The sequence below is a fragment of the Dendrobates tinctorius genome, unplaced genomic scaffold (genome assembly GCF_039654945.1).
Source record: "Dendrobates tinctorius isolate UK_male_01 unplaced genomic scaffold, ASM3965494v1 ptg000162l, whole genome shotgun sequence".
Taxonomy (NCBI): Eukaryota; Metazoa; Chordata; class Amphibia; order Anura; family Dendrobatidae; genus Dendrobates; species Dendrobates tinctorius.
Genome location: NW_027361829.1, coordinates 41,944,127 through 41,968,735, shown reverse-complemented (window position 1 = coordinate 41,968,735; position 24,609 = coordinate 41,944,127). Strand labels below are relative to the sequence as shown.

Below are 24,609 nucleotides of genomic sequence, written 5' to 3'. Positions count from 1 at the left end.
CTTGGAGGGGTCAATATGACAGAAAGTACCCAAAAATGACACCATTCTAAAAACTGCACCCTTTAAGGTGTTCAAAACCAAATTCAAGAAGTTTATTAACCCTTTAGGTACTTTGCAAGAATTGAAGCAATGTGGATGGAAAAAATGAACATTTAACTTTTTTTCCCCAAAATTATTCTTTGGACACAATTTTTTTATTTTGTCAAGGGTTTCAGGAGAAAATGAACCACAATATTTGCTGTGCAATTTCTCCTGAGTACACTGATACCCCATGTGTGGAGGAAGACCAATCTTTAGGCGCATGGCAGGGCTCGGAAGGGAAGGAGCATCATTTGAGATTTTGAATGTCAAATTGGCTGGAATCGAGAGCGGAAGCCATGTTGCATTTGGAGATCCCCTGATGTACCTAAACAGTGGAAACTCCACATAAGTGACCCCATTTTGGAAACTAGACCCCCCAAGGAACTTATCTTAATGTGTGGTGAGCACTTTGAACCCCCAAGGGCTTCACAGAAGGTTATAACATAAAGTCGTAAAATTAAAAAATCATATTTTTTCCACAAAAATGATCTTTTCACCCCCAATTTTTATTTTCCCAAGGGTAACAGGACCCCAAAATTTATTGTGCAATTTGTCCTGAGTACGCTGATACCCCATACGTGGGGGTAAACCACTATTTGGGCACATGACAGAGCTCAGAAGGGAAGCAGCGCCTTTTGACTTTTTTGGCTGGAATTGAGATCAGATGCCATGTCGCATTTAGCGATCCCCTGATGTGCCTAAACAGTGAAAACCCCCCACAATTGACCCCATTTCGGAAACTAGACCCCCAAAGGAACTTATCTAGATGTGTGGAGAGAGCTCTGAACCCTCAAGGGCTTCACAGAAGTTTATAACATAGAGTCGTAAAATTAAAAAATCATATTTTTTCCACAAAAATGATCTTTTTATCCCCAATTTTTATATTCCCAAGGGCAAAAGGACACCAAAAGTTGTTGTGCAATTTGTCCTGAGTACGCAGATACCCCACATGTGGGGGTAAACCACTGTGATCGCCTTACTGCGTCCCTTGAGAGGCAGAATGCACAAATCCACAAAAGGTGAAGAGTTTGTTTTATTCTTTACGCCATTGCTCGTGCGATATTAGTGATATGGTGACTTTATTCCTCGGGTTGGTACGATTACAGCAATACCAGATTTATATCCTTTTTTCGTGCTTAGCTTCTGTCACACACTAAAAGACGCTTTTTTTTTGGAAGAATGTTTTGTAAGAAATTTTTGCATCGCCGTATTTTAAGAGCTATAATTTTTCCATATTCCAGCGACAGAGTCATGTGAGGTCTTGTTTTCTGCGGGACGAGCTGATGTTTTTATTGGTACCATTTTTGGCACATAACATTTTTTGATCGCTTGCTATTCCGATTTTTGTGGAGGCAGAATGAACAAAAACTAGCAATTCAGGAGTTGCTTTTTTTTTTCATCATTCCGCGTGTGGTAAAATTGGTATGGCAACTTTATTCCTCGGGTCACTATGATTACAGTGATACCTCATTTATATTTTTTTTATGTTTTGGTGTTTTTTTTATGGAAAAAAATAATTATTTTTGCATCACTTTATTCTGCGAGCTATAACTTTTTTATTTTTCCGCTGGTGGAGCTGTATGGTGGCTCATTTTTTGCGGGACAAGATGACGTTTTCAGCGGTACCATTTTTATTTATATCTGTCTTTTTGATCGCGTGATATTGCAGCTTTTCCAAGCAGTATGATGATACCACTTGAAAAAAGTATAATTTGCTACTTTTTTGTGTTTTTTTACGGCGTTCACTGAAGGGGTTAACTAGGGTGACGCTTTTACAGATGGGATTTTTACGGATGCAGCGATATGAAACATGTGTATTTTTTTGTTTGTTTTTTACATAAAAATGTGTAATTTTAGGGGATTTTTTTAATATTTTTCATTATTTTTTAATATTTTTTGTACATTTTTAAAAAAAAAAAAGTTTGTTTTTTTTACCTTGTCCCTTTATGGGACTTTCACTTTTGGTATAATATATTACAATGCTCCAGCATTGTAATATATTATGCCTATGCTGAAAGCTGCAGACACCTTGCTGTGAGCATGGTCTCTGCAGCTTTCCGTATGTAAGTGACCCGGAGGTTGTCATGACACCTCCGGGTCATCAATGCACAGGTTGGGCCCTGCAATTACATCGCGGGGACTCCGACCTGAGGCAGAGGGAGCCCCCTACCCTCTGCCTCCCCCTCTGAACGCTGCGATTGCGCTCGATCGCAGCAGTGTGGGGGCTAACAGCTGGGGGCAGAGGGAGCTCCGCTCCTAGCTGTCAGTGCAGAAGCTCAGCCACTGTAGCGCTGAGCTCCTGCACTGATCATCGGGCAGGAAATGCTGACATTTCAGCCTCTCCTGCCCGATCACTACTGTGTTTGGTCAGTCAGATTGACTGACCAGTCACAGCCCTTGGCGTGCAAGGACTGACTGCAATGGTCCCTGCACCCCTTGCCATGCCTCTCAGCTGTCATAGACAGCTGTCGGCACTGAACTGTCACTGCGTGTTTACATGCAGTGGCAGTTCAAAGCCATGATGTGCATAGTCCATCATGGTGCAGGAAGTTACCTCCTGCCATGACGGACTGTGCATGTCAGTGGAGATTAAGGGGTTAAGGATATCCAGCCATTGGATCCCTCGATTCTCTTTCTGAGTCCCTTAAAATCTGCCTTTCTGAAATCTAACTTTGAAGTCTGAGTCTTCACAGGTCTTCCTCATCTAGTTATCCAAAATTCTTAAATAGCATGGTCGCTACCTCCTAGGGTCCCAGCCATTCTTATCTCCTCAACCATTTCCTCCCTGTTTCCAAGGTAGCAGATCCCCTTGTTTTCTCCCCTACCTTTTGGAAGATAAAGTTGTCAGCAAGAGAGGATAAGAATTTCCTTGACCTGTTAGTTTTGCCTGAGAGAGATTCCCAACAAATGTCTGGATAGTTGAAATCTCCCATGACAACTATGTCATATTTTTTGGAGAACTTGGCCATTTGATGCATAAAGAGTTCATCCATATCTTCAGCTTGCACAGGCGGCCTGTAGTAAATGCCTACAATGGTGTCCTTTCCATTGTTCTGTCCTTGTATTCTTACCCAAACAGTTTCCACAGAACTCCCAGTCTCTGAAGCTTCAATCTCTCTGCAGATATACGCTTTTCTAACATACAATGCGACACCTCCTCCTCGTTTATCAAGTCTGTTTCTTGCAAATAAGTTGTATCCTTCTAGCCTTGTATTCCAATCATGTGTATTGTCCCACCAAGTTTCAGTGATTCTAGTGACATCATATTTCTTTTCCTGCGTTAGTAGTTCCAATTCTCCTTGCTTGTTGCCCACGCTTTGTGCATTAGTATAGAAACATTTTAGTTTGCGATTGGTTTCTCTTTCTCCAATATTTGTATTATTTAGATTCTTTTGTCTTTGTCCTTCCTTTCCACTTCTAATAGCAGAGTTCTTAATTGTATTTGTCAGGTGCATGGCTTTTTCTGGCCTTTTGCTTCCTTTCCCACAGTGTTCTAGCACTAGACATGTAAGTGCATGTATTTTATGGCATTCATACACCAAACTGAATAATTTCTGAACATTGTTTTTGTACATTTTTCCCATTCTCTCATCATTCACAAGTTACAAACATGTCTATAGATATTTTGATTTCTATAATTCCTTGACTTTGCCTTCTTGGTGTTGTGATTTCAATTTTAAGGAGTGGATTTTAATTAAAAGTATATATTATATTTATAAGAATATTCAGAATTGAGAGTCCTCAGTGGTTGATACCTTTAATGGCTAACTGAAAAGATGGTAACAAATTGCAAGCTTTCGAGGCTACGCAGGTCTCTTCATCAGGCTAGACTAATTCAAAGTCTAGCCTGATGAAGAGACCTGCGTAGTCTCGAAAGCTTGCAATTTGTTACCATCTTTTCAGTTAGCCATTAAAGGTATCAACCACTGAGGACTCTCAATTCTAAATATTCTTCTATCTACTGGCTAACACGGTACAAAGATATGTATCTTTCCTGTATTATATTTACACACACCCTTGGTGTATCGAGCAAATGTGGTGTGGCAAAAAATGTACATTTTGTAAGTTTAAAAAAAAACTGCTTTAATTTTCAGATTGGAGTTTTTACAACAATAAAATGATATACCCATCATAGGTATTTATATTAATCCCTTTCCAACACTGGGCGTAAATTTACGCCGATGTTGGACTCCCTCACTTTGATGTGGCCTCTAGCGGTGAGCCCACATCTTTTCCAGTACATGTCAGCTGTTTTGAACAGCTGACACGTGCCCGGAACAGCCGCAGGTGGAATCGCGATCCACCCACGGCTATTAACCCATTAAATGCCGCTGTCATACTCTGACAGTGGCATTTAACATGCGATTCCGGGAATAGTGTCAGAAATCTGTCCACCGGTGACTTCCGTCACGTGATCACGGGTCACCGATGTGTTGGCATGACAACCAGAGGTTTCCTGGAGACCTATATGGTTGTCAGTGCCGGATTGCTATGAGCGCCGCCTGTTGGTCAGTGCACATAGCAAGTCAGCCATTCTGCTACATACAGGTGATCTGATCATCGCCTGTATGCCGCAGAGCTGATCGGGTTGTGGCAGCTTCAAGTCTCCCATGGAGATTATTGAAGCATGCCAAAAGTGAAAAAAAAATTTTAAAAATATAAAAAAATAAAAAATATAAAAGCTCAAGGTTTTTTCTCGCTAAACGGCGAGAAAAAAGTCAAAACGCCAGAATAACTTTTTTTTATTTGCCGCAACATTGCATTAAAATGCAATAACGGGTGATCAAAAGATTGTATCTGCACCAAAATGGTATAGTTAGAAACATCAGCTCGGCGCACAAAAAATAAGCCCTCACGCAACCCAAGATCACAAAAAAAGGAGATGCTGCAGGTATCAGAAAATGTCCCATTTTTTTAAACAAAGTTTGGATTTTTTTTCACCACTATGGGTGGTTTCACATTAGCGTTTCAGGCCGCAGTGTTGGCCTGCGCACAGCCGCCGCTAAGCCCCGCCCCCTGCCACGCCTCCTCCGGTAGCTCTGACTACGGGCGCATGACACTGCATGTGACCTGCATCCCCTATCTTTAGCACTGGGGCCGCAGGTCATGCGCAGGTATGCGCTTGTCGGTGCATGCATCCTTTTGACGGTGCGCCGAGTGCACCAAATTGCAGCAGGTTGTGTTTGGCGCTGGTCGGCGCACCGTCAAAAGGATGCATGTGCCTTCAAATGCATACCTGCGCATGGCCTGCATCCCCAGTGCTAAAGATAGGGGACGCAGGTCACATGCAGCGTCATGTGCCTATAGGCGGAGCTACCAGAGGAGGCATGGCAGGGGCGGGGCTTAGCGGGGGCTGTGCGCAGGCCGACGCTGCGGCCTGAAATGCTAATGTGAGACCACCCTTAGATAAAAAAGAACCTAGACATGTTTGGTGTCTATGAACTCATAATGACCTGGAAAATTATAATGGAAGGTTAGTGTTAGCATTTAGTGAACCTAGTAAAAAAAAATCAAAGAAAAAAACCCAGTGTGGGATTGCACTTTTCTTGCAATTTCACCGTATTTGGATTTTTTTCCCCGTTTTCCGGTATATGATATGTTATAAACAATTGTGTTGTTCAAAAGTACAACTTGTCCTGCAATAAACAAGCCGTCACTTGGCCATTTTGATGAAAAAAGTAAAAAAGTTATGGCTCTGGGAAGAAGGGCAGCAAAAAAATGAAAATACAAAACCAAAAATACCTCTGGTCGTTAAGGCGTTAAGGTGTCAAGATATGCTAAATATAAAATTTATTTTTTCCATATTCTACGATATATAGTTTTTTCAATATGCTAGAAAAAGTGCCACCCATTTAAGCAAGTGGATGTTCATGTAATATAAGAATGGGTGAGGGCTGCGAGAGCAGGAAGCATCGGTTCTTGTTGGCTCTCTGCTCTGGCTCTTTAAGGAAGTGCTGAGCAAGGGATTCACTTTATTGACATATATATTAAGTCCAAGTAGGACTTATGGCAAAGACTTATTTTGGTGAAAAATTAAATGGCTATAGATTTAAAAAAATAAATAAATTGTAATTATATTTATTCCAGTTTCAAACAATATGTCCTATCTAATATATTTATGGTATATCAAGTGGTGGGATCTGCATCTATTGGACATTTATGATATATACTATTAAAATACAATAAATGCTCAAGATTGGACACCCCCTTTCTGTCATAACATTTTAAACGACACATGTAAAAATATGTAATTGCACAAAAATAGTTACCTGAAATATATGTACAATCATTGATATTGTTGGTTTTAAGAATGTTGTCTTTCAATTGTTCTGTAAAACATGACATAGAATATTAAAAAAAAAAAGATAATAGCAAATTTACAGAATAAAATAATTTGAGTAGTAATTTACAGATGTTGTTATAAAGTAAAGGAATTGCTTCTGGTTACAGTAAGATGAATGTGAAATTTGAAGTTGACTTGAATATTCTTCAGCACGTCATAGAGAAGATAATTCTAGGCTACAATTGGGGCACCGACTGTAGGGCAGGGATCAGCAACCTGCGGCGCTCCAGCTATGGCAAAACTACAATTATGTCATTCGGGGATCACTGGGAATTACTGTATATGCCACATTTTTTTCATAAAGAAGCCCCTTTATTGTAATAATTAGTGGTGATTACAGAGTATTGAGCACCAACAAAAATCAAAATCGTGGTCTCTAGTAAAGCAAATTATTCATACAGGTCATGTTGCAATTGTACGGAACAGTTTATGGTACAAATACGTAAATTTGATACAGTTCAGTAAGCAACTTAATTCCCGTGAACAGCTATAATTATAGAATTTTGTGATATATCTATACAGGGGGGAGTTAAATCTCTCTGACAAAAATAGTTATTACTAGTATAAAAATATATTAAGGAGGCATTGCCAAAATTCAAAGTTATCTCCTATTGTATAACTGATCATTGGGGGTCCCACTGCTATCCTAAGAATTGGACTGTACAAAAAAAATAAAATAGAGCATGCTTGATCTTTCTTCCATTCATTTTCTATTTGACTTCTGAAAATAGCTAGCGCTGTCATCGACTTTTTCCAACAGCCCCGTAAACCATTGATAGACCATGGTTTGAGCATGCACAACTCCATTTCATTTAGAAAGAACTCTGCAGAACCCATTTCTTTGCATCACTGGGGATTCCAACAGATGGACTCCCAGCAATCGTATAGTTGGAATACAGGATAACTATTATGGAAATATCCCTTTAAATAAAAATCAGTACCAGATGGTAGGATGAAACATACATAATACATAGGCCAACACGCGAAAATTCCCACTTATCATGCTAAGCTTTCACTATGGATGATGGCTTATTTAAAAGGTCAAGACATCACAGCATTTTTTGTGCAAATACCCTTTTTTTTTTACTTTTTGACACCAATAGAGGAAAATATAAAATTCCCCAATAATGCGAAAAGATTTTTGAAAAGCTCTTTACAAATTACTTTTAACAATCTGTTCTTATGTAAACGAAAAGTTGCAGTATTATTGGAAAGAAAAGTTTGTAAGCGAAAACATTTACCTGTATTATACTCTGCTATTGGCGGCAGATTTCCAGTTATCTCGTGTTTGTACCTGCATTGATATATTTTGCCTATGTCAGATGGTTTTATTGTAATCCAGCTGTACAATGAGGACATGTGGCTGGATGGATCAGTTATTATTTCCCCCTGCTCAGAATTCAGCACCTGATCATTTCCAGCTACAGTCCACCACACCTTAATTGCATCAGGGAAGAAATTCTGCAAGTTGCATAGTAAAATTGCAGAGTTTTTTGTCTTCAAATCTCTTTTGGATGACGCTAATATAGTCACACTTGGTGCTGTTGCTTTCAGGCCTAAAAAAAAAGAATTGAAGCTAAAACTTTAGTGAAATAAAAAAAATAATCATAAACCTAATCATAAATTACAGTGCAAAATAAAAAAAAATAGAAGTTTTGATATATACACCATCATAACAATGTAACTTTTTCATAAAGTATAAGATAAAGCTTCAATCAGTACATTTTCCTAGCAAGTAAAAAATTAAATAAACAAAATGTAATTTTGGAAAAATGTTTTACTTATTTCATATCGCAAAATATAGTGTAAGATAACATCACTATTCTACATTTTATTTATGATTTTTTGTTTATCTAGGACAGGGATCCCCAACCTCTAGCTCGGGAGCCACATGTGGCTCGTGGTCCCATGAATTGTGGCTCGCGACTGTCTGCCAGTTTGGTGCATTAGCTCCAGGTCTGGCAAACAGGTATGAAGAGCACATCTCAAAATGGTGAATTTTTTGAGTAGCCCTGCACAGAAGAGCAGATCTGGATGCACATATACTGGTCTTAAAGGTTTTTATTTAATTTAAGTATGGTATGCTGGGGCCAGGATGATACTACCTGTGAGAGGTGGTGTCTGAAGATGGATGTGACAGTGTGTTGGGAGTGCTGGATGAGAGGATACTGAATGGGGGTATTGTGGGAACCCCTGGATCTCAGTGTACTGCTTCAAGGTGAATTCTGTGGAAAAGCTTTGGTTATCATTATACCTGGAATGGGGGCTCTGGGTGCCACTACTGTGAGGGGCGGGAGCTGAGTGTGGCTCGCGATCCTCTCTCAGAGGTGAATGTGGCTCTCTAGGTCAGAAAGGTTGGAGACCACTGATCTAGGACATACTTATTTATCAATACTATATTACTAAATTTGAGAGATAAGACTATGTTCACACTGCATTGGGTTATTGCATTCTGCAAGTACATTTTACGTGAACCTCGGTATGCATGGAAAATGACACCATGAAGATGAGTTGGATCTGTCTATGGATCAGCTTGTCCTTTAGTGAACAACTTGCAAAAAAGAATGCCAGTATTGAAAGAATTATGTTGTATTTTTTATGTCTTGTAAAAATGGCTCATTACTAATCTGAGATATCTGGCAGCATGGTGGCTCAGTGATTAGCATCGCGAGGCTGGGGTCCTGGGTTCAAATCCCACCAAGGACAACGTCTGCAAGGAGTTTGTGTCTTCTCCCCGTGTTTGCGTGGGTTTCCTCCCACATTCCAAAGACATACTGATAGGATATCTAGATTGTGAGCACCAATGGGGACAGTGCCAATAATGTTTGTGGAATTAATGGCGTTATATAAGTGAGTAAAATTAACAAATCTGTCCCTATATATTTCTGCTTTGCCAATTTTTCTATATGCTAGTGTCAATTTAACCTGCAGAAATCGAGTGGACTATTGATTATTTATTAAAGAAAAATAAGATCCATTAAGGAGAAGTTTTCAAGCAACAAAAAATGCTGAGGATTGTACCTGTAGATTTGCAGAGAATCGGCAGCAGAATATCTGGCATGTCTACATATCTTTATATAGATTTTGCTCATAAAGGATCATAAAGAGGAACAATCAAGGACCATTTGAAAATCATGCCTCTATTAAGCACATACAGTGTGTATTGTTAGTAAATCACTGCACAGCATTATGTGACTATTGCTGTGCAGCATTATTTAGAAGGACAGAGAATGCCCTCTCCTTATAGGCTATATAAGCTGTTTTGTATTCATAGCATTGATAGCACAGAATATGAAAAAATATTTTTTTGTATTAGTTATGTAGTTTCAGATGCATTTTGTTTTAGCCAGATATACAATAGGAATGGATTGAAATATATTAGTCTTTATACTTTTCATTCCTTCTTGTATCCAGTCCTGTGTTTGGCTAAAAAATATGCATAAAAAAACTTCATCTAACTGGATCCAGATGATGTAGAAAAGCTTGTAGAGAAAGAATGTTTATGTTCCATTAGCTGTTAATTACCAAAGTGGTCACATACACTTTGATGCAATAATGTACAAATTTTCGAAGATTAAAATTCCAAAATACATGTGCCCGTAACATATTATACACAAATATAGAAAAAAATAAATTATCAATTAGCTAAGTACTAAATCCTGAATATTATTTTTTTGCTCTATTATTGTATTATGCTTTTCTGAGTTCACAAAGCTAAAGGTAAAGCCATCTGCATCTTCTGTATCTAGTGACATGTAGGTTTATAATTACATGAAAACATTAACAATACATCTGTTAGGCATTTGAAAAAAATATTCATAAACAAAATGTGACATGTGAAACTTTTTAAATGAGATATATGCAAAAATATTTACTTACCTTTACTTGGGTCACTGTTATCAACAACAACTAGCTTGGTCCCAGATCCAAATACCTTAAAGTAATCACTCTGTAATTTCCCCTTACAAAAATATGTAATGCAAACATGTACAAGTCATGATATATTCTACCGTTAAATGTGGTTTATTGTATAATTGGTAGCCTTCCTTTGAAGTGATGCAGCTGTTCAGATACTGAAATGTTTATGATGAGTAGAGATGAGCTAACTATTCAACAGTTTGAACATTGCTGATACTGACGAATTTCAGACTGAACGAGCCAATCAGGAATCTTCTTTCCCTGCACAATCTAGTTTATAATGCATGACCAGAGGTTTAGTTTAGTATAAATGAATTGGAAGTACTTCGTCAGGCTTTTATAATTTCACACTTGTACTACTTTAATTCTATGTCAGCCATAAAGGATTTATAGATGTCTGCATGTCAGAAAGTAGTTTCCCCATTATAGAAAGTGATGTCAAATATCTGCAATATGCCATCATTTTCAGACTGACCATTGACTGGTCCTAAGAATGAATGAGCCACAGCACCATACCATAATACCATGTGGCCACCTACTGTGTAGGAAAATAAAGCATAGCCCTACTAACTTGACCCCTTAACTCCCAGAGGTATTTTCGGGTTTTTCATCTTCGTTTTTTGCTCCCCTTCTTCCCAGAGCCATAACTTTTTAATTTTTTTACTTCAATATGGCCGTGTGAGGACTTTTTTTTTGCGGGGCGAGTTGTACTTTTGAGCGGCACCATTGGTTTTACCATGTCATCTACTAGAAAATGGGAAAACAATTCCAAGTGTGGTGAAATTGCAAAAAAAAGTGCAATCCCACACTTTTTTTTGTTTGGCTTTTTTGCTAGGTTCACTAAATGCTGAAACTAACCAGCCATTATGATTCTCCAGGTCATTACGAGTTCATAAACACCAAGCATGTCTAGGTTCTTTTTTTAGTGAAGTGGTGAAAAAAAAATTCCACACATTGCAAGCAAAAAAAAATAAATTGCGCCATTTTCCAATACCCGTAGCATCTCCATTTTTCATGATCTCGGGTTGGGTGAGGGTTTACTTTTTGCATGCCGAGCTGACGTTGTTAATGATACCATTTTGGTGCAGATACAATCTTTTGATCGTCTGTTATTGCATTTTAATGAAATGTTGTGGCGACCAAAAAAACTTAATTCTGGCGTTTTTCCTTTTTTCTGGATACGCCATTTAACAATTGGGTTATTTTTTTTACATTGATAGATTGAGTGACCCATCAGTGACCAGAGATCACGTGCCAGGGTCACTGATATGCGGGATTTCTGGTGCGCTTGCTGGAAGCACGAGTTAAATGTCGATATTAGAAATCCAGTGCCTTGTTTACATCCATTTCTGGGTGCTTCTTGAAGTGTGTTAAGGGTTGTTTTACTGCTGGAAAACCCAAGACCTAGGATGCAAACATAGCTGCCTGTAAGTGGGCACTAATTTTCAAACCAAAATCCTTGGTAATTGGTAATCTTCAGTTAGTATACCCAAGTCTTTTTCACATGTGCTGTTGCTTAGCCCTATTCCTTTCATTCTGTATATACTTCTTTCATTTTTATTGCCCAGATGTAGTACTTTGCATTTTTCCCTGTTAAAAACCATTCTGTTAGTTGCTGTCCACTGCTCCAGTTTATTTATATCTTTTTGAATCCCCTCTCTCTTCTCTAGTATTAGCTATCCCTCCTAGCTTTGTGTCATCAGTAAGTTTAGTCAGTTTACCCTCAATTCCTTCATCTAAATCATTGATAAAGATGTTGAACAATACAGGGCCCAGGACAGAGCCCTGTGATACCCCACTTAAGACATTCTTCCAACTGGATGTGCAGCCATTTATGACCACTCTTTGGTTCCGATCACTAAGCCAGTTATGAATCCACCTAACAGTTGCCTTGTCCATTCCATACTTAGTCAGTTTTTCAATAAGGATTGTGTTAGATACTTTGTCAAATGCTTTGCTGAAGTCAAGATATACTATATCTACAGCATTTCCCTGATCCACCCAGTCAGTGATTCTGTCATAGAAGGAAATTAAGTTCGTCTGACATAACTTATTAGTTACAAACCCATGCTGACTCTGTTTAATCACTTCATTCTTATCCAGGTACTTGCATACATTTTGTTTAATAATTTGTTCAAAGATCTTTCCTGGTATAGAAGTCAGACTCACCGGCCTATAGTTCCCTGGGTCCACCTTCTTCCCCTTTTTGAAGATAGGAGCAAAATTTGCTCTTCTATTGTTCTCCAAGAATTTTCAAAGATTATGGAGAGTGGTTCAAAAATTTCTTCTGCTATCTCCTTCAGTACTCTGCGGTCATCTAGACCGGGAGACTTGAATTCATTTAGGTTGGCTAAGTGTTTCCTCACTATCTTTCTGTTTATAGATTTCCTGGATTCTTCTATTCCCTTAATAGGACAGTGAAGATCAGTTGATGTTAAATTTCCTTTCTGAGAGAAAATAGATGCAATATAGGTATTTAAAAGTTCGGCCTTCTCAACATTGTGTCTTACCATTTCATCATTTTCATCCTGTAAAAATTCTATAGCATCTATTACTTTTCTTTTAGTTTTGACAACTCCCCAAAATCCTTTTTTATTGCTTTTGACATCTCTTGCAAGCCTTAACTCATTGTCAGCTTTAGATAATCTGATTCATGCCCTGCAGGTTCTGCAGACAGCATTATATTCTTCTTTAGATATGCCTCCCTCTTTCCATTTGATAAAATTTCTTTCTTCCTTTTTAGCATGTGTTTAAGTTCTGTGTTCATCCATCCTGGTTTCCTTAAATGCTTCCTATTCTTCCCCCTTTTTGGCATTGTTAACTATTGTGCTTTGAAAATCTTATTTTTCAAGATTTCCCATCCGTCCCGGACATTTTTGTCCCTAAGGATATCCAGCTGTTGGATCCCTCCAATTCTCTTTCTGAGTCCCTTAAAATCTGCCTTTCTGAAATCTAACCTTGACATCTGAGTCTTCACAGGTCTTCCTCCTCTAGTTATCCAAAATTCTAAAATAGCATGGTCGCTACCTCCTAGGATCCCAGCCACTCTTACCTCCTCAACCTTTTCCTCCCTTGTTATAAAGATTAGATCTAAGGTAGCAGATCCTCTTGTTTTCTCCCCTACCTTTTGGAAGATAAACTTGTCAGCAAGAATGTCCTTGATCTGTTAGTTTTTCCTGAGAGAGACTCCCAAAAAATGTCTGGATAGTTGAAATCTCCCATGAGCACTATGTCATATTTTTTGGAGAACTTGGCCATTTGATGCATAAAGAGTTCATCCATATCTTCAGCTTGAACAAGCGGCCTGTAGTAAATGCTTACAATGGTGTCCTTTCCATTGCTCTGTCCTTGTATTCTTACCCAGACATTTTCCACAGAACTCCCAGTCTCTGAAGCTTCAATCTCTGTGCAGATATATGCTTTTCTAGCATACAATGTGACACCTTCTCCTCGTTTATCAAGTCTGTTTATTGTAAATAAGTTGTATCCTTCTAGCCTTGCATTTCAATCATGTGTATCGTCCCACCGAGTTTCAGTGATTCCAATTACATCATATTTCTTCTCCTGTGTTAGTAGTTCCAATTCTCCTTGTTTGTTGCCCATGCTTTGTGCATTAGGATAGAAACATTTTAGTTTGTGATTGGTTTCTCTTTCTCCAATATTTTTATTACTTAGATTTTTTTGCCTTTGTTCTTCCCTTCCACTTCTAATAGCAGAATTCTTAATAGTATTTGTCAGGTGTATGGCTTTTTCTGGCCTTTTGCTTCCCTTTCCACATTGTTCTAGTTTAAAGCTCTTCTTATAAGTGTAGCAAGGCGACTTCCAAATACATGTTTCCCAATCTTTGTAAGGTGCACCCCATCTCTAGCAAGTAGTCCATCGAATAGGCAATTCACTCCATGATCCAGAAATCCAAATCCTTGCTGATGGCACCATCGACCTAGCCAATTGTTCACCTGCAGATTCTTATTCCACCTCCTTGTTCCATGGCCATCCACTGGAAGGATGGAAGAGAAGACCACCTGCGCTCCTAGTTCTTTCACTTTCTTACCTAAGTTTTCAAAGTCACTGCGGATGGTTTCCAGGTTATTTCTCACGGTGTCATTTGTCTCCACATGTATTAGCAGGAATGGATAGTCATCTGTAGGTCTGAAGAGTCCTGATATCCTGTCAGACACATCTTTAATTTTTGTACCTGGAAGATAGGACATTTCTCTTGAGATTATATCCGGTCTGCAGAGAGCGGCCTCTGTTCCTCTCAACAGTAAATCCCACATGACGACAACTCTCTGTTTCTTCTTCACAACATTTTTCCTTTTCCATCCAGGAGGACTCTGAAGGCGTACAAGGTTGTTTTTTGTGGGCAAAGTCTTATTCCTGATGTGTTTCTTCATCGTTCTCTTGCGTAAGAGCCTGGTACTGGTTCCTTAGCAGTATGGGTGCTGACTGCCTCTTGATCCTCCTGCTTCTCTGGGTCACATGCTTCCATTCCTCTGGTCCTTCATGTGCACTTTGAATTTCTTCTCTTTCTGTAACATGAAGAGATAATTCTGCTCTGTCTAAGAATTCTTCACCTTCCTTAATTATTTTCAGTGTAGCTAACCTCTCTTCTAGATTTTGCAACTTTTCCTCCAACAGGGACACAAGCTTGCATTTCACTACACTCCTGCTTCCCCTCTTTGCAAATTCCTTCACTGGCTCCCAATTTCCCAGTGTATCCAATTTAAACAACTAACACTGACCTACAAAGCCATCCATATCCTTTCTCCTCCGTATATTTCCAAACTAATCTCTCAATATCTTCCCTCACTTAATCTCCGGTCCTCCTAAGACCTTCTTTCCTCCATGCTTATTCACCCCTCACCCAATCGCCTCCAAGATTTCTCCCGAATATCCCCCATCCGCTAGAATTCTGTGCCCCAACACATCCAGTTATCCATCACATTTGGATCCTTCAGACGGAACCTGAAAACCCATCTCTTCATAAAAGTTTACAACCTGTAATGACCACGCGGCCACCTTTAACACCATCGAATCAACTGCAACCCCTGACCTACTGTCTCCTTCCCCATTATCCTATAGAATTTAAGGCTGCAAGAACAGGGTCCTCTTCCCTCTGTACCAGTCTGTCATTGTTAGTTTGTTTTCTGTAAGTGATATTTGTATTTTGATGTAACCCCGTCTCATGTGCAGTACCATGGAATTAATGGTGCTATATAAATAAATAATAATAATAATATCTTGGTCTCATTTGTCCACAAGATGCTTTCCAATAAGTACTTTGACTTATGTATATTTTGGCAAACTGCAATCTAGCTTTTTAATGTTTTTGCTTAAGCAGTTGCATCTTCCTGGGTCTCCTGACAGAGTTTCATTTCATTCAAATGTCGATGGACGCACTCTAAGCCTGCAGGACAGATTGAATTTCTCTGAAACTTGATTGGAGCTGCTTATACACCATATCCTGGGATGCAACCTTTCATAATTTTTTTTCTACCGTCCACGTCCAGGTAGATTAATTACAATGCCATGGGTTGTAATCTTCTTGATTATATTACACACCATAGAAAAAGGAAGATCAAAATCTCTGGAGATGGACTTGTAACCTTGAGAAAGTTCTCAGACACTTATAATCTTGAGATTGTGGATGTTTTTCAATAATTTTGGTTCTCAGGTCCTCAGACAGTTTGATTCTCTTTTTTCTGTTCCTCATGCTTGGTGTGGCAGACAGAGACACACAGTGCAAAGAATAACTCAACTACTCCCCTTTTTTATCTGGCTTCTGGTGTGATCTTCATATTGCCCACACTGGTTACATGCTACAGGAGAGATTGAAAGAGCATCACATGCTTGCAACAAAGTTGCTTATCCACAATTTTGGAAAGGTGCCAAAAATTTTGTCAGACCCATTTTTAGGGTTTTGAGGGAAATTATGTCCATTTTGCCCTTTTTTCTTCTGTTTTTTTGTGTTGTTCTAAAACACACAAAGTAAATAAACATGTACATAACAACACATGTGTAATTGCAATCATTTTCTGTGATAAATATTTCACTTTCTGTGACAATTTCAAGGGTTTCAACACTTTCGGCTACGACTGTATGACATGGAATCCATAATCTATGCTTGCAAAAAGTGTCCTCCTTCCCTTCCTAGCCCTTCCATGTGCCCAAACAGTAGTTTCTGACAACATAAGGGAGATAGGCATACTCAAAAGAATTGCACAACAAATTGTTTGATTTATTTTCTCCTTATGAAAATGAAAAATCTGAGGCGAAAGCAACATTTTCAAGGAAAAAAACCTGATAATTTTCTTTATTAGGCTACTTTCACACTTGCGTTTTTTTGCGGTGCGTTTTTTGCGCACACAAACGCATGAAAAAAACGCATCATGCGTTTGTGTGCGTTTTTTTGCGGGTTTTGGTGAGTTTTTTTTAAACACATGCTTTTTTTGCGCACGTATGCGCACCCATAGTCTGTAATGGGTGTTTTGCTGTAAAAAAAGCATTGCGTGCGCATGCATTTTTTGGGGGCAAGTCGGACGCACAAAAAATGCAACAGGATGCATTTTGTGCGCCAGAGCGCACACTGCAAAAAAAAAGCATGCGCATACAAAGACGTACAAACGCATGTGTATGCGCACCCATGTAAAAGATAGGGGGAAAAAACGCATGCTTTTTTTGCGCAAAAAAACGCAAGTGTGAAACCAGCCTTAGCCCAAAGTTATAAAAGTCTGTTTAGTATCTTTGGGTTGAAGAGGCTCATCTAACCCCTAGATGAATTCCTTAAGGACTTGCAGTTTCCAAAATGTAATTTAGGAGGTTTCTACTTTTCTGGCATCTTGTGGGCGCTGCAATAGTGACTTGGAGTCTGCAGTCTATTGCTGCCAAATTTTGCACTCTAAAACTCAAATTGCGCACTTTCCTTCCTGAGCCATGTCCTATGCCCACACAGTAAGTTTTATCCACATACAGAGTATCAGCATATTCAGCTGAAATCGCAGAACAAATTTTGAGGTACATTTTTTTACTGGTACCCTTATAAAAATTAGAAATTTTGAGCTGCAGCAATATTTTTGTTGAGGGGAGTAGTTTTCAAAATGCGGACACTTTTGGTTGTTTTTTTTTGTGCTGCTTTGACTCCTCGGTCAACCCACCAGATGGAGATCCATGACTTGTTCATCTTGATGAAAGTTAGGTGATGTACATTGTACACTTTCACGGGACAGCCAGATGTGCTTATCTATCAGGAAATCACCAGCAGCATTGAAGACAGGTTCTGAGAGAACACAGGTAGCTGAGCATGACAAAACCTCCAAGGTTTGACAGATGAGCTCAGTCCAATCTTCTATTTTTGAAGATCAAATTGTATAAGGGTCCAAATTACCACTGATGGCATTTATATTGAGCTCAAGATACTCCTGCACCATCCTCTCCAGTCGTTCATAACGTGTCAGACTTGTTCTCTGTTCTGCAGGTGCACGGGCTGGTCTAAAAAATGTGTGAAATGACTCACAGAAATTGCTTATGACACTTACATTGCTGCTGCTAATGTTTTTGCAATGACGCCTTGACATTCCTACAGTTGAAAGTCTATACCTACGATGCACACTGTGTGCCTCACTGCTGTCTTGGGGAAAGCCACTCTTAAGATTGTCTACAAGCATGTTTCCATACTCCAGCAAGCTCACGTCCATTTCCAGGAGGGGAAACATCTTTCTAAATTTACTCTTGTACTGTGGATCTAACAGAGTGGCAACCCAGTAGTCAGCACTATTTCTAACCCTAGCAATAAGGGAATCATGCTGAAGATAATGCAGCAAGAAGGTGCTCATGTGTCGAGCACTTCCATGAGGTCCAAGTTTATGGTGTGTTGGTGGCGGGGTAACACTCAAGCTTGCTTTCCCATCCCCTCACACCAACCACGAACAACAGAGAGGGGATCATTATTCTCTTCATTTCCAGACTGTTGTCCATCCATCATCTCTTCCTCTTTGTCCTCCTCAATTTGTTCCTCAGCTCCTGCACCTTGACAAATAGTTTGTCTGATACCATGAGCCCCCTCGATCGCTGTTATCCACCCTCCCATGGAACCTGCCTGTTCGACGACAGTCCGCAACTTACAAATATTGTTATCCCTTCTGCATATTCCTCTGCTTCCTCATTTTTCTCTGGGACCACCACCTCTTCAAGCAGACTATTTAAAGTGTGCTCCAGCATGTAGATGACCTAAAAAGTGAAGCTGATAATGGCATTATCAGCATGAACCATCTTAGTATATCTCTCCCAACCCCAGCCCCCCATGTTATAGTAAGTCAAACCCCTCAACTGCTACACTCAGAAATGCCTCTAATCTTATTAATATTACCTGCATGCCTTCTGTCTCTTTTAATTGTGCCCTTTGGAATTCTCGCTTACTGTGTAATAAACTCCCCTTCATCCATGACTTCTTTTCTTCTGATTCTCCTAATCTTCTGGCTCTTACTGAAACCTGGATCCAGCAGTCAGACCCCACCGCTGCTGCTGCTCTTTCAGATGGTGGACAATACTTTTCTCATACCCCAAGATGAGGCAACAGAGCAGGTGGAGGCGTTGGTCTGCTCCTATCACCCAAATGTATCTTTCAGGTTATCTCTCAAGTACCCTCACTTGTCTTTCCTTCTTTTGAGGTCCATGCTGTCAGACTCTACATCCCCTTCTCCTTGCGAGTGGTGGTGGTGTATCGTCCTCCAGGCCCCTCCCATCAGTTCCTGGATCACTTTGCCACCTGGCTTCCACATTTTCTCTCCTGTGAAATCCCCACCCTCATCATGGGTGATTTCAACATCCTCTTTGCTCCTCCCCTCTCCCAATCTGCTACTCACCTTTTATCTCTAACCTCCTCTTTCGGCCTTTCGCAGCTTACTAACTCTCCTACGCATGAAGATGGAAACTCCCATGACTTGGTCTTCACCCGGCTTTGCTCAGTGGATGATTTCACAAACTCCCCTCTCCTGCTCTCTGACCACAACCTTCTTTCATTCTCTATCAAGAACTGCCATCCCGGTTAGGTCATCCCCACGTTCCACACTTGTAGAAACATACAGGCCATTAACACCCAGAAACTTATGAAGAAGTTGCAGCTATCTTTGGCCCCTATCAACACCCTCTCATGTCCTGATTCTGCACTGAAGCAATACAATGAAAGACTGCAAAGTGCCCTGGATTAAACTCCTATACATAGAACAAGTCGGCACACATGGCGACAACCCTGGCACACACTGCAAACACGTTTCCTACAGCAGTGCTCCAGGTGCGCCCAACATCTGTGGAGAAAATCCAAATAACCCGAAGATTTCATCCATTATACGTTTATACTTAAAACATACAACATTGTCCTTCACCTCTCCAAACAAACCTATTTCAACACCCTCATAACCTCACCATCCAATAGCTCAAAACGTCTCTTTGACACTTTTCAGTCCCTGCTCAACCCAAGAGTTCAGGCCCCAACCACTGATCTACACGCTGACGATCTGGCCAAATATTTCAAAGAAAAAATGTAACATATCCGACAGGAAATTATCTCCCAATTCTCTCATACCATGCACTTTCCTCCCTCCCCCACTGCATCTAGCTCATTCTCTGATTTTGAACCAGTCACAGAAGAAGCAATCAGGCACCTTGCATCTTTTTGTCCTGCTACTTGCACCAGAGACCCCATTCCGTAACATCTCCTCCAGTCCATTTCCCCTGTTGTCACCACTCACTTAACAAAAAATATTCAACCTCTCTCTCTTCCAGTATCTTTCCCTCCTCATTTAAGCATGCCATCATAAATCCATTACTTAAAAAGCCATCCCTTGACCAAAACTGTGGCGCTAACTATAGACCTGTCTCTAATCTTCCCTTCATCTCTAAACTCCTGGAACACCTGGTCCATGCCCGTCTTACCACTATCTCAGACAGCTCTCTTCTCGACCCTCTACAATCCGGTTTCCGCTCTTTACACTCTACTGAAACTGCCCTCACTAAATTCTCTAATGATCTACTATCAGCTAAACTAACGGTCACTACTCCATGCTAATTCCCTTGGATCTCTCCACAGCATTGGACACTAAGGATCATCAGCTCCTCCTCACAATGCTCAGCTCCATTGGCCGGAAGGACACTGTTCTCTCCTGCTTCTCTTCTATCTCTCTGACCACTCCTTCACTGTATCTTTTGCTGGTTCCTCTCCTCTCATCTTCCCCTTACTGTCGGGGTTCCTCATGGATTGTTTCTAGGCCCCCTCATTTTCTCTATACTGCCCTTATTGGAAACAGCAAAAAAGCAGAGAGGTTTACCTCTACTTTTTTGCTGTTTTCTTCTATTATAGGAGGATTTTAAAGTCCTCTTTTTGTGCTATTTCAATGTTAGGATTTAGTGTTAGGTACCCGTAAACGTGGAGACCTTTGGCGCAGGTTATGGGCTCATGTATTTTGGCCAAAATATCAGCTAATACTCCACATTTTTTATGTGTTTTTTGCACTTTTTATTCAGAGTGCAGTTGGGCCCATTTGGTCTTGTAAACTGCTAATAGAAGGGTGTCACTACTAGGCTGTTAACCTGGATGCTGTGCATTGCCATAGTGTGAACAGCGCCACATACAAGTTTTTTATTGTGCTTTAAAATACCAAGCAACCGCCCCTCCATGTATTGGTAGGCTGCGAGCGGTTGTTTCATCGGTATTCTTGCACCTGTGTTGCCATCTTAATTATATGGGTCCACTGCATCCTGATAGTGCATTTGTCTGGAGGCCTGGATGGGTAAACCTCTCTGCTTTTTTGCTGTTTTCTTCTATCATTGGAGGATTTTTAAGTCCTCTTTTTGTGCTATTTCAGTATTAGGATTTAGTGTTAAGTACCCGTAAATGTGGAGACCTTTGGCGCAGGTTACGGGCTCACGTATTTTGGCCAAAATATCAGCTAATACTCCACATTTTGTATGTGTTTTTTGCACTTTTTATTCAGGGTGCAGTTGGGCCCATTTGGTCTTGTAAACTGTGGTGTGTGTTCACATGGCGTGCATTTTGATAGTGCTGGGCAGCCCGCCTGAGCTAATAGAAGGGTGTCTCTACTAGGCTGTTAACCTGGATGCTGTGCATTGCCATAGTGTGAACAGCTCCGCATGCAAGTTTTTTTATTGTGCATTAACATACCAAGCAACCGCCCCCTCCATGTATTGGTAGGCTGCGAGCGGTTGTTTCATCGGTATTCTTGCACCTGTGTTGCCACCTTAATTATATGGGTCCACTGCATCCTGATAGTGCATTTGTCTGGAGGCCTGGACGGGTAAACCTCTCTGCTTTTTTGCTGTTTTCTTCTATTATTGGAGGATTTTTAAGTCTGCTATTTCAGTATACTGCCCTTATTGGACAAACAATCAGTAGATTTGGTTCCAGTACCATCTCTACACTCCCTGACAGAAGTTATGTCGCTTATCCATGTTATGTAAATAAAAGCTTATAACCTGACGTTAAATTCATCCATTGGTTGTATAAATTATTCTTCTGAAAACTGAAACCCTCCCAAATGTGGTTTAGGTTAAGAAAATAAATTGGCATCAATGCAGAAATATCGATCATTTAATGGACACAGAATGGTCAGATTTTGGCAAGACGAAAGTTTTGTCGCCTGGTCATATAATGCACCAAATCCTAGTTTACATCCTCACCTGTGCTCAGTAAATGATCGGTTAATTAGTGGGTGTGTATAAAAAGAAACCCAGCACCCCAGACTTTCACTTAAGATGCAACTTGAGCTCTGACAACATGCCAAAAATCAACCCTGCGACCAAAGCCTGGATTATCAAGAGGCTGAAGACCAGATCCACTGCAGAGGTGGCTGGCACCTTTAATGTATCTCAGCGTCAAGTGCAAAGAATTAAAAAAAGATTTGAAGAGACTGGAGATGTGTTTGACAATCCCAGGTCCAGCATACCCCGCAAGACAACTGCTCAGGAGGAACGTTTGTTGGTTAGAAAATCCAAAGCAAGCCCCTCTTCCATTGCAGCAGAGCTCCAACAAGCCTGGTCACCTCAAGTCCCTGTGTCAACTAGAACAGTTTGTAGGATTCTGTGTTGTGAATTCTCTTTCTGGCCTCCCTCTGGTTATTACTGAAGGTAGTGGAGCTGGTCAGATTGACAGAGGGGTTGCGAGTTCTCTTTCTGGGCTCCCTCTGGTGGTTACTAAAGATAGTGGAGCTGATCTGATTGACAGAGGCTTGCCACTTGATAATGAGGATGACGACTGGAGATCTGGGGTTTCAGATTGGGATTTAAGACAGCTGACTCCCTCTATCCCTGCTGGTGATTTTCTTCCTGTGCCTTCTGAGGTCTGATGTCTCCTGCTCTGCCCCTGCATGGTTCAGCTAAGTGGTTCATTTGCTATTTTGTTTGCATTTGATCTGGTTTTGTCTATCTCTGCTTTGTGCGGGTCAGTTAGCTCCGGCTGGGGCTGTGCTGAATCACCGCCCATATGTTACTGCTTGTGCCAGTTTGTTTTATCCCCTGTTATATTGGTCTCTTTTTTCTTTGCTTTCAGAATATACCAGAGTGCTGATATAGTAGGGGCGAAGTCGTGCGACTTCAGTGTTTTTTGTGCATCAGACGTGTTGGACTTTTTGCAGGGTTTTTTGCGTGATTGCAGACAGTGTCTTTCCTTTCCTGTCTAGTCAGTGTGGGCCCCATCATTTGCTCAGTCTATTTTCCTGCCTGCATTTGTGTTTTCATCTTGTCTCACCGACAATATATGTTTGGGGGCTATCTATTCCTTTGGGGTCTGCTCCGGGGAAGTTTAGGATTTCCCATTTCATGCTTTAGGCTTAGTTAGCTCTCCAGCTGTGCCGAGGCATCTAGGATCATCGTAGGTACGCTCCACGGCTAGTGCTAGTGGTGTGGATAGGATCAGGGGTCTGCAATCGACAGTTACCAACATCTCTGTTTTTCTCTGCTTAGCCTGGGCCTGCTATCCTCCTCGGTGACCCATTCATAACAATTCTGTCTCGAAATGGCCTCCATGGTCGAATCAGTGCCCAGAAGCCAGCACTAAACAAAAGGCAAATAAAAAAACATGTGGCATTTGCAAAGTCCCACAGCCTGCTAAACAGATGGACCCTGGAAAAGTGGCAGAAGGTGGATTTCTCTGATGAATCTTCAGTAGAATTACACCACAGCTGCCGCAAATACTGCAGTTGACCTACTGGAGCCCGTAGGGATCCAAAATACACCCAGAAAACAGTTAACTTGGTGGTGGAAAGATCATGGTTTGGGGTTACATTCAGTATGGGGGTGTGCAAAACATTTGCAAGGTGGAAGGAAATATCAATGCCTAAAATATCAAGAAGTATTAGCTACCAAATCATAAAAGGGGTCAAATTCTGCAGCAGGATGGTGCTCCATCTCATACATCCATCTCTGCAACAAAGTTCCTCCAAAGCAAAAAAGATCAAGGTGCTCAAGGACTGGCCAGCCCAGTCACCAGACATGAACATCATTGAGCATGTTTGGGGTATGATGAAAGAGGAAGCTTGGAAGACAAAACCAAAGAATCTAGATGAACTCTGGGAGGCATGTAAGACTGCATTCTTTGCTATTCCTGATGACTTCATTAATAAATTGTATGAATCATTGTTGAACCGCATGGATGCAGTACTTCAAGCTCATGGAAGTCACAAACAGTATTAAATATGACTCTAATAGCACCACAACTTCATTCACCAATATTATGCAACATATATTTGTATTTTAAGTTAATTATTTGCTTGAATATCACATTACTTTCTGTGGCCAACAAAACTTTTGTCTTGCCAAAATCTGACCATTCTGTGTCCATTAAATGATCACTATTTCTGCATTGATGCCAATTTATTTTCTTAACCTAAACCACATTTTGGAGGGTTTCAGCTTTTAAAAGAATAATTAATACAACCAATGGATGAATTTAAAGTCAGGTTATAAGCTTTTATTTACATAACATGGATAAGCGACATAACTTCTGTCAGGGAGTGTATGCTGATGACACCCAGTTATACACTTCTCCTGATATCATGCCTGCCTTTTTAGAAAACACCAGTGATTTTCTTACCGCTGTCTCTGACTTCTTGTCCTCCCTCTATCTGAAACTGAACCTGTCAAAAACTGGACTCCTCGTGTTTCCTCCCTCTACTATCCTACCTATGCCTGACATTGCCATTTCCTTGTGTGACTCCACCATTACTCCCCAGCAACATGCCTGCTGTCTTGGGGTCATA

The 24,609-nt window shown here is 40.4% G+C and overlaps 1 gene segment (V, D, J or C); it reads right to left on the bottom strand.

The window, feature by feature from the left end:
- LOC141052549 (T-cell receptor gamma chain C region C7.5-like) overlaps window positions 1-24,609 on the bottom strand; it is a 53,058-nt gene that overhangs the window by 11,600 nt on the left and 16,849 nt on the right. Inside the window, 3 exon segments of the C gene segment in view lie at window positions 6,351-6,410; window positions 7,666-7,980; window positions 10,304-10,390. Of these exon segments, the coding sequence occupies window positions 6,351-6,410; window positions 7,666-7,980; window positions 10,304-10,390 (462 nt within the window).